This window comes from Lynx canadensis, chromosome F1 (genome assembly GCF_007474595.2).
Source record: "Lynx canadensis isolate LIC74 chromosome F1, mLynCan4.pri.v2, whole genome shotgun sequence".
NCBI lineage: Eukaryota > Metazoa > Chordata > Mammalia > Carnivora > Felidae > Lynx > Lynx canadensis.
The window spans coordinates 65,592,207-65,603,782 of NC_044319.2; the positions used below are offsets into that span (position 1 = coordinate 65,592,207).

At 43.1% G+C, this 11,576-nt stretch overlaps 1 protein-coding gene across 1 annotated transcript; it reads left to right on the forward strand.

The window, feature by feature from the left end:
* Window positions 1-5,518: 5,518 nt before the first annotated feature.
* Window positions 5,519-6,463, forward strand: LOC115505714 (olfactory receptor 10T2-like). The gene has a single exon (XM_030303473.1). The coding sequence runs from the start codon at window positions 5,519-5,521 to the stop codon at window positions 6,461-6,463; it is 945 nt and encodes a 314-aa protein (XP_030159333.1).
* Window positions 6,464-11,576: the final 5,113 nt, after the last annotated feature.

The window sequence follows — 11,576 nt, forward strand, 5'->3', positions numbered from 1 at the left end:
TTACAGCTTTAAAGTACACAGCTCAGTAGTTGACCATATAATCAGAGTTTTGCAACCATCAACATTATCTAATTTTGGAATAGCAACATTTTTGATGTAGGTGTAGTTCAATTCATCACTTTTTTTTCCTTTCGTGATTCATGTTTTCTATCTTCTGTCGATCTAATTATTTGTCTACTCAAAGTTGCAGAATTTCTGAGTTTTTCCCCCCAAATTTGCATACCTTTGATATTTGTAGGTTAAATTGTGTATGACTTTTGGTAAAGGTCAAGGTTTGTATTTTTTAATATGTACATCCAATATTTCCATCACAGTGCATTAAAAAGACTGTCTTTTCTTCATTGAAAAACCTTAGCATTTTGCCGAAAATCAGTTGGGCATATGTGCATGGTGCCATTTCTACAGTTTGCGTCCGTTCCATTGATTCAAGTGTTCAGTCTTATGCCAATATCACATGGTCAGTGTTGCTCAGTAGCTTTTCTTGGTATCTGGGTCCTCTGTTTCTAAATTGTGTTCATCATGTGTGATATTTTAAATTTTTTAATTATTTAGTATCTGGAATATAAAAACAACACAAAACAAACAAACAAACGAAAAGAAACGGAAACAGACTCATACATACAGAGAACAAACTGGAGGCTGCCAGAGGGGAGGGGGTGAGAGAGGGGTGAAATAAGTGAAACGGATTAAGAGATTCAAGCTTCCAGTTATGAAATAAGTAATTCATAAGGATGAAAAGCACAGCATGGGGAAGAGAGTCGGCCCTACTGCAATAGCCCTGTAGGGTGACAGGGGGTGACTACACTTGCCCTAAACTGGCCCATCTCTCTGGTATCCTCCCTTCAGAGGACAGATGCTTGACCTTCTCAAGCTTTTCTTACTTTGCTTCAATTTACACTCGTCAGCTCAGCAGGACCACCGTGCTCTCCTTGGGTTCCTTCGGTAAATGCACATAATATGGTCTCAACCGATGAGCTCATTATTGAGCTCAATGCACTGATGAATGGATACCGATGCTTGCCTAGTAGATGCGCAGAAAGGTGCTCATAATATCGGAGCTGCAGTATGGAAATTAGTGGAAAGAAAGCCTTGCTGGTACAGTCCTTCACCCCTCTCTCTCTGAAATGACCTATGAATTTAAACAATTCTTACCTTTTTTTAAATTTTTGTTTAATGTTTATTTATTTTTGAGAGAGGGAGAGACAGAGTGCAAGCTGGGGAGGGGCAGAGAGAGAGAGGGAGACGCAGAATCCGCAGCAGGCTCCAGGCTTCGAGCTGTCCGCACAGAGCCTGACGCGGGGCTCGAACTCACAGACTGTGAGATCATGACCTGAGCCGAAGCCGGCCGCTCAACCGACTGAGCCACCCAGGCGCCCCAACAATTCTTCCTTTTAGACTCTTACTTGTAGTAGCCCGATTTCTTTCTTTCTTTTTTCATGTTTATTTAATTTTGAGAGAGCGTGCAAGCAGGGAGAGGGGGACAGAGAATCTGGAACCGTCTCTGTGTTGACAGCAGTGAGCCCATTGTGGGGCTCGAACCCATGAACCACAAAATCATGACCTGAGCTGAAGTCAGACGCTCAATCGACTGAGCCACCCAGGCACCCCTCTCATTTGTATTAACCCATAGCACACATCTATCAATGAGAACCTCATATTTCTCAGAATTAAAAACTAAAACATGAGAGAGAAATCCATGATTTCTTCCCTCCTTAAATAGCACAAAAATCCTGAGTCCTTCAGAAAGAGATGTGTTGTCAGGGAGAGACGCGGAAGAGGAACGTGAGGAGTTGGAGACCCCAAGCATGAGTAAGGATCCAGTGCAGTGTCCTGAGAGCACCTCAGGCTTAGCCCTCTTTGCCTCACTTCTACATCTGCCCTTCTAAACACCAACCTCTTTTCAGACACAGAGCTGTAGCTCTAAACTTAAGAATGATAGAGATCCCTGGAGCCAATTTCAAGAGTCCCAGCACCTACCCCAAAGAGTCCTCACTCAGAGGATCCTGGGTACAATCCCGCGATAGGTGGCCTGTAAACCACCACCATCGTGGACTCCTCCATTCCCTACTTTGTGAAGCCCTCCCCACCGGAACAATGGAAACAATCACCAGAGTGCCTGGAACGACATCAGTACTCAATGTGTAAGGATTAAAGCAACGAACTGATGGATGCGTAAAAGGAGGTCTGCATTCACTCATGTATTTGAAAAGATTGATCTAGCAGAGAAGCGTCGCAAAGGTTAGAATTTCCGCCCCTTTGGGTTGCAGGCGTAGCTGAGATGCACTGAAGCAGCAGAGACACGGGAACAATTATCTGGTTTGTTCAACTAGCATCCTTGAAGGAGGAAGAAACCATATGAGATTTGTCAAGGATGGCATTTATGTAACCCCTTAAAGCAGTTCATCTCTATCTAGACTCTACAAGGCCAGTGATTAAGAGAGTTACAGTTCATTACTTCATTCAGCAAGTGGAACCTTGAGCCAAAATGAATGACCTATGGGGGGGGGGAAATCATAAGATTCAGAGCTCTCCATCCTTTACACAGATCAAGTCAAGCACAGAATGTATTTGATTTTTTTCTCAAGGTTTTAATGCCCACGTTCCCCAAACTACCTCCCCCCGAGGCCTCACCCCCTAGAGTATCTGCTCTACCTTTCTAAGACCCAGGGATTTCACTGGGGTGTCTGCCATCAGGCACACAGAGCTGGTGAAGTCAAGGCTGTCCGCTTGGCTCCCGCCCATCCAGCTCACAAAGCTGTCTTTCCTTTTTAAAGGCTTATAGCCCTGCACTTCCCGCAATCAGTTCTGGGGGGAAAAATTCTGCGGGATGTGTTTACAGTTTACCTATTCGTCTCTCCGTTTATATTTTGCCAGGGTCTAGAAGGGAACCCGGGATTGGGCAGGAACCCTGCCTCTAAATGTAAGTGTTTCTCTTGCATTGGGGCTGCAGCACCAGCCTTCCCTCTGAGCGGCATCGTCCGTCAGTCACACTACAAATGTCCTGGGCACCAAAGAAGGACTCAGAGGCAGCATAGCTGGTGGACGCCATGCACAGGTGAAGCGGGTCAGAGCATCGGGATCCAGGGGGGAGATACAGGGACGAAGACAAAACGGGCCGGGGAATGGGTCCTGCCACCTGAACATGGAGAGAGCAGAGGGAGGGAAGCATTACGAATGTAAACCAGCAAGCTTTCCAAAACAGACTGAAACCAAGATGTAGGAGGAAACATCCTGGATGACAGGACAGATCTACACTTGAGCTGATGGAAAGCATCGGTGGCACCGTAAAGGTGGGAGAACAAGAGGCGGGAGGGGGTGGGGGGCAGGCTACCTTATGGGGCCGCACAGAGTCAGGAACACGCTGATCTGTCTCCTCAGCCACCGGTACGTAGGCACACAGCACAGAGGAGATGGCAAACACAGGACCCAGGTTAATGACAGGACAGAGCCCTGGATGGGGGAGCTCACGATGTGTGACACCCACCCAGTCTCATTTCTGCTGCGAAGCCACCTAGATCTTTACATGGTGCCTCTACGGGCTTCAGCTTCCTGACTTGTCAAGTGAGGCAGGTGGATTAGATAGAGCGGACACTTCCTCAATATTCACTATGAGTCAGGGAATTGATTGTGACCATTTGGTGCTCACGTAACGGTTTCTGCCCTTATCACTGCCATTTCAGATGGAAGCCCGAGGCACGAAGACGGGATTTCCGCGGAGTCACAAAGCCGGTCGGTGTCAGAGCCATGGTCTCAGCCTCACGGCCTAGCTCCTGTGTCTCTTTGCTTCCGTTCCAACCAATGGTCCCAGAACAACTGACAGAGAAGTAGACGTGCACGGTAATCAAAGCCTTCTTAGCCACTCAGAGAAGGCTTTCAGGAGATAAATATGAAGCAGGGGATGAGCGGCCGGGCTAAATATTGACTGCGGGGGGATAAAGGACGGTGGGAAAGGAAATGTGATGTTATTTGTAAAGACGGAGGGACAGAAGTTAGTGATGTGTGATGGCCGTGGGCCAGCCAGCTTGTCTTACAGTTGAGGCCAGAAGTGTGATCTAATGCTCAGGACCAAAGCACCTGAGATGACGATCCAGACAGAGAATTCCAGAAACAACGTCAGGAGAAATAATTGAGAGAACTAGGAGTGTTAGTCAAGAGAATAATAAGACCCGGAAGAGGATTATGATGGCTCTGCTGAAGTAACTAAAGGGCTATCCTTGATGAAAACTGATTAAGCCCCTTGCAAGTGTCTGCAGAGGACACATCCAGACCCACAGGTGGCTGAGTCGAGGAGGAATATCTGGTTCATCTATGAATCCGGAGGTTCTCGACAATTAAGGCGCCTAGCCAGAGAGCAGCCTGCACTGTGGCTGTGGGCTTCTTACAACTGGACCTTGACTGTAGTGACAGGACATACTTCCCAGATTTCCACAAAACATTCACAGAATTGCGTGCAAATTGACCAAGGAGGTTCCCGAGCTTTTTTTTTTTTTTTTTTTTTTTTATATTTTGAGAGAGAGAGAGTGCGCAAGTGGAGGAGAGGGGCAGTGGGAGAGAGAGAGAAAATCTTAAGGAGGCTCCACGCTCGACACAGAGCCCAACTCAGGGCTCGATCCCACGACCCTGGGATCACGATCTGAGCCGAAATCAAGAGGCAGACAGATGCTCAACTGACTGAGCCCCCCTGCCAGGTGCCCCCTGAGCTTTCTCTGACATAAAGACTGTCTGTCTGGTTGTCTCACGTTTCAGTACTATGTGCTCTTAGATCGAACGACAGGTCTACCCCCAAATAATGGTGAGAGCTGTTCTTAGAACATTCTGGAGGCAATAGAGACCAAGGCAGCGCTGGAGGAATGGAGGCTTCATCACCCTCTGTGCAGAGTATGAGCTGTATACTTAGGCTCTTAATCCCAAATTCCCATGCACTCGTGACAAGGAAAACACCAGTATGTGGGATCATTCTAAGCCCATCCCAAAGGTTTCGCAGTTGATTATTTATCATCAATAAATCTCTACACTTCTAAATAAATGAGAAATATCACATGTAAGCAAACAGTATTTGAGCTAAACATCTGAGGGACTGGACAGAACTCTTTTCATTGGTTTTTGGGTTTTTTTCTGAATCAGATCCTCATAAGATGATTCTTCAGGTAAGTGATTTTTTCGAAGGCTATTGCTCTCATGTGGGTTAAGTAAATGGCTTAATCTTTTCGAGCCTCGATTTCTTCTTCCATAAAATGACAGGATTAGGTGAGATGAGCTCTCAATCATCACCTCTTGATTTAACACGCTGTGTGTGAACCGTCAGATGTCCTTGATGTGGGACATCTTAGGTCACTTCTCCTCACACCTCCTGCTTTCCCCGACCCCATGATCAGTGTGATTAGGGTTTGTTACTCGTTTTTCCAAACTAGTGTTTTCAGCTTTGTGCAGAAACGCATCGTCTCTTTGGGGGCATTTCTCTTTTGTTGAATTCTTTGTTCACAATTTCAGGACGTCTGGATCAGATTCCCACTGACCGATGAAGAGACAGAACCAGAGCATGACCACTGAGTTCATCCTCGTAGGCTTCTCAAATCAGGGGAATCTGCAGATCCTTCTCTTCTTCGTCTTCCTCCTGGTTTACCTGACCACTCTGATGGCCAATGCCACCATCATGATCATCATTCGTCTGGACAGGACTCTGCACACCCCAATGTACTTCTTTCTCTTTGTCCTCTCCTGCTCTGAAACCTGCTACACCTTGGTCATTGTACCAAAAATGCTGACCAACCTGCTTTCCGCAAGCCAGACTATTTCTTTCTCCGGATGTGCTGCTCAGCTCTACTTCTTCGTGGGCTTTGCCTGTACCAACTGTTTTCTAATTGCTGTCATGGGCTATGATCGCTACGTTGCCATCTGCAACCCTCTCAACTACGCACTGGTTGTCGGCCGAGCCACCTGCATTCAGCTGGTCCTCGCCTCCGGCTTCTGTGGCTTCCTCATCTCTGCGGTGGTCAATGCCTTGGTGTTTAGCGTGCCTTTCTGTGCCTCCCATCGGATCAACCACTTTTTCTGTGACATTTCCCCGGTCATAAAACTAGGCTGCACGGACACCAACCGAAAGGAGATGGTCATCTTCTTCCTCAGTATTCTGGTATTGCTGGTTCCCTCTGTGCTGATCTTCATCTCCTACGTCCTGATCGTCTCCACCATCCTCAAGATGGCCTCGGCTGAGGGCCGGAAGAAGACCTTTGCCACCTGCGCCTCCCACCTCACGGTGGTCGTCGTCCACTACGGCTGCGCCTCCTTTATCTACCTGAGGCCCACGTCCCTGTACTCCTCAGATAAGGACCGGCTCGTGGCAGTGACCTACACTGTGATCACCCCACTGCTCAATCCTCTTGTGTACGCACTGAGAAATAAAGAAGTAAAGATGTCTCTGAGTAAAGTTCTCAGCAGGTACTCATTTCCCAAAACTGTATGAGTTGGTAAATCAGGAAAGTTATATTCGTGAAAGTGTCCTGGACAGAAATTTAACTTCATAAACAGATCCGTCACTCTCCTTGGTCAAACAAAACAGGAACAGATAAACCAAAAGACAAAAAAAGGAAGAAATGAGGACTTCAAGGTACCTTGATTCTTTATTGGAAAGTCCTTCTTCATGGTTAGCCTCTATCCACTGTGGAGGTTATGCCAATCGGTCCCCAGAAAGTTATGTGAATGTGGAAACTCTTAAGCACTCAAGTCATGCAACTTTTGTGCACTGGAAATGTCGGTTTTCTTGGCTTTCACGACAAATGATACATTATCCTTCTGAGAATGCCCAGCCTTGTGATATTCTCCTCACACTGAAGGAACCAGTGGCAAAGGTCTTTTAAGTTTCTGGATGCTTTTCTATCTATTTGGGGGTTTACAGAGAAAAATTTATAGGTGAAAAGAAATGAATTCACTTATAGATAAATGAGAAAGGAATTCAAGTTCTAAAAGACCAATGGTAGAGTAGAAAACACAGCCTTTGGACTCACAAAATCCTGGATTTGAATCTTGATTTGGATAATTTTCCAGCTAAATGCCCTGAGGCAGGTTTAACCTCTCTTATGGTCATTTATCCCCTGGGTAACATGAGACGCCTAGCACCTCTTCAGTGGGGCATTTTAAGAACTCAATAAATTAAAAATGCAAAGCAATCCCATGCTTGTCTGATAGAAGGCATGGGTATTCACATTTTTCCTTCCCTTTCACCTCTCCTTCCTTTTCCTTTCTTACTTCCATAAACTATGATTGTACTAAATGTCAGATACAGTGGGAATTTTAGTTGAACACTCAAAAGCTCTGTAGGGGCACCTGGGTGGCTCAGTCGGTTGAGTGTCCACTTCGGCTCAGGTCAGGTCACAGTCTCACGACTCGTGAGTTCAAGCCCCGCGTCGGGCTCTGTGCTGACAGCTCAGAGCCTGGAGCCTGCTTTGGGTTCTGTGTCCCCCCCCCCCCCCTCTGCCCCTTCCCCACTCGTGCTCTGTCTCTGTCTTTGTCTCTCAAAAATGAAGAAACATTTAAAAAATTTTTTTAAATGAAATGAAAGCTCTGTTGATGCACCTGCTACTGTGTGCAAAGCAGTAAAGTGTTGTGGGCAAAGAATGAGGTGCACCCTTCTTTCCTTCATGTCCTATTATAGGAAGTGACCAACTTTCAGTCACCTGTTTCAGTACCTCATACATATTCCACTGAATTTACTGTGGTTTTGGTTGAAGGCGAGTTTCAATAAAACAAGTGAATTCTATTTAATAATTTCACAAATTTTCATTTCTCAGCCTTTCACTTGAGCACACACTAGGCTTTCAAAAATGTTTATTCAATTAATAAACGATAGTAACAGGCAGGTCATTGAGGTCTTCTAATTTACCTGTAAATATAAATAATCGCATCACTGAATGGATTTTTTTCCGGATCTTCAGTAGTACCTTTACTATTGATTTAATGAGATACTGAATAAAGATTCATTATATACGCTAGACTCAGAATGTGTTTTCTACTTTCATTCATTTATCAAACAATGAATTATTTGGCATCTGCCACTCAATAGGCACAGTGAGGGTAATCAAGACAGAGAGGTGAAAAACATTGTAGACAAAAAAAAGAGAATTACAGCGCGGTGCGATAATTACTTGGGACGCAGTGGCTGCATATGTGTGAAGATCTAACTCAATCTTGGAGAAATAAAAATACAAATAATAATAAGATCTAACTCAATCTTGGAGTAAGTACTATTGAAATTGAGGCCTGAAAAATAAGTAAAAACTAAGGAAGTGAAGAGTGGCAACGAGTGTTTTGGGCCGGTGCACAGACTCAGAGAAGGATTGTATAGCTTAGATGAGTACATTTATGTGTTCCGTGTGCCAGAAATAGACCTCCAAGGTGACAGACCGAGGTGACAAAAATAAGGCAGAAATGGAATCCTATTAGGAAGGACTTTGCAGATTAAATTAAGGCAGCCATATTGAACCCAATTATATGAACAAATGGGGTTTATCCAAAGGTTGCTTGACTTAACATACTTTACATTTCAAAATGACTACATTCATACCAAAAAAGGACCAACAGAATGGTAGATTTATTGATTAAATTAGATAGGTATATAGAACAGATAGGAGTAGATACAGGATATAAGTTGTATATATGTAATTTTTTGTGTTTGTCAAGGCAATTCTATATATAATTTATTTTAAAATATGATTTGCATATTTATGATATAATTGGAGAGATGCAGAAAAATTCAATAGCAGTTAACATGCAATTATAAATAAAAATATATAAAACTAAAAACAGACTTTCTTAATCTGATGATGTTTAAAAATTGATAACAAATTTCATTTTTAATGATGAAAGAGGAGGAAATGTGCCTTTGATTTCACAAATAAAACAACAATGCCCACTCTCTCTACTTCTAGTCAATACTGTACTAGAGGTCTTTCCTAGTGTAAGGGAAACAAATAAAATAATAGTAGTTTGAAAGGAAGAAATTAAAGTGTGCATCGAAAATATTCTTAGGAACATAGAAATTACATAAGAATATACAGATGAAAATGAGAATTAATAAATGAACCTATTTACAAGGTTACCTGCTACAAAGTCAATCATACAAAAAAATAATAATTGTATTTCTCTGAATCAGCAGAAAAGAAAATCCCTATACCTAGGAATATGAAATACAGAAATGCAAAAGAACAAAAAGTCGAAGCAATCGTTAAAAAGCACTGGTCTAGAAGACTTACATTTCCAATGAACAAACCTATATAATAATGTTGCAGTGATAAAGATAGTCTAACGCTGGTGCAAAAACACATGCCTTGAACAATGGAAGAGAAAAGATCACTCAGAAATAAGCCCATATCTATATATTCATCCTATGATGGCAAAGGTGATATGGCAAAAGTTCAAGTGCATCCTCTCATATCTGGAATGAAAGATGATCTTTGCAAAAATAGTGCAGGATCGGTGGATAGCCACAGAAAAAGAGAATCTGTGTCACGTATCGTACACAAAGTCAATTCCACATGCATATTAGAAGTAAGTGTTTAAGGTTAAGCGGTACATTTTCTAGAATATTTAAAAATATATTTATATTTAAAAATATATTTATGATCTTGTGGGTGGGAGAGGGTGAACGGGATGAGCGAAAGGGGTGAAGCGGGGTGAGAGGTATGGCAGGGTCAAGAGAGACAGGAAGTGAGCAGGAATGTTTCCTTTTGTCGTCCCTCACTCCCAGGCCCTGAATAGGTAGTTGAGTGTGAACTGCACAGGCGAGGGTCTGGACAGTCTTAGTCCAGACTCATGACCCAGGTGGGCTGAGATGAAGAAAATACAGTTCCGTTTTTCATTTAGGCTCCAACTCTGAGGTTTTAGGTGTGATATGGCCTCATTGTTTTAAAGACCTTCTTCCATTCTGCTTAGATGTCCAGTAATTAATTATGGCTTTGTTAATATGATCAGTGCCCCCATGTTGGAAACCACAGGGCTCATGTGTTTCATGTCTTGTGAATAACATGATGCTTAGTTATTTTCATCGTCTCTTGAGTGACCCAGTGTAAACTTTGGTGCTTAATTCTGAAACCAAACTTAATACATACATGTGGCCTCAGTGTATACATTTCTGTGTCCTCCTTTCAAATGAGTCCTTAATGACTCCCTCTCGCCAATTCACTTTATTAATGTGTTATTATTTTATTTTTGCCCTAATTTCTTATATGTTAATATAGCTATGCCTGCCTGAATAGCACATACTTAAGTCATCTCAACTCCATCCGGGAATGTGACAAGGTCTTATAATTTAAGATCTTTGGGTTATAAATAAAAAGTAATCCAACTCAAACTAATATTAATGAAAAATAAACCTATTGGCTCAGGTAAGTTGAAAAGTCCAGTGTCGCAATGCTGTCGGGCACAGGCTGGCGCAGAGTTCCAGAAGGTCGTCCTCAAACTGTCTTCAAGATGTGTCTCAGAGCTCTGCTTCTTCAGACGTGGCTTCATTTTTAGCCTAAACTCAAGTCTCCCGACACCTCCAGCTCATAGTTCCCCACAGGAACTTTAAAATGAAGCAAATGAATGAAAGTGAGGCCAAAATTTGAAAAACTAAAGGTAGTAACAGTGGCCATTAAAATATCTTGTCTGGAGAAATGTCTATTCAGGTCCTTGACCCATTTTTTAATGAAGTTATTTGGCTTTTGGTGTTTTGCTTTTGAGTTGTATGAGTTCTTTATGCATTTTGATTAATCGCTTATCAGATACATTGTTTGCAAAAATTTTCTCCTAGTCTGTAAATCGCCCTTTGGTGCTGTGGATTATTTCTTTGCTGTGCAGAAGCTTTTTAGTTTGATATATCTGATTTTTGTTTTTGCTGCTTGTGCTTTTGGTGTCATACCCAAAAAATTATTGCCAAGATCAATACCAAGATAATATTCTCCCTGTTTTCTTTGAGAAGTTTAGAGTTTCAGGTTTTATGTTTACGTTTTGAATCCATTTTGAGTTGGTCAATGTGTGTGGTGTTATATATGGGTTCAATTTCATTCTTTCATATATAGATAGCCAGTTTTTCTCAACACCATTTTTTTTAACGTTTATTTATTTTTGAGACAGAGAGAGACAGAGCATGAACAGGGGAGGGGCAGAGAGAGAGGGAGACACAGAATCGGAAACAGGCTCCAGGCTCTGAGCCATCAGCCTAGAGCCCGACGCGGGGCTCGAAATCACAGACCGCGAGATCGTGACCTGAGCCGAAGTCGGACGCTCAACCGACTGAGCCACCCAGGCGCCCCTCAACACCATCTTTTTTAAGTTTATTTATTTATTTGGAGGAGGGGGGCAGAGAAAGGAGAGAAAGAATCCCAAGCAGGCTTGGCGCCATCTGTGTGGAGCCCAACATGGGGCTCAAACCCATGAACCGTGAAATCATGACCTGAGCCAAAGTCAAGAGTTAGATGCTTAACTGACGGAGCCACCCAGGGGCCCCTCTTAACACCATCTTTTGAAGAGACTATCCTTTTCCCATTTTGAAGATACACAAAAAAGTCAATAGGTGTATGAAAAATTGCTCAACATTACTA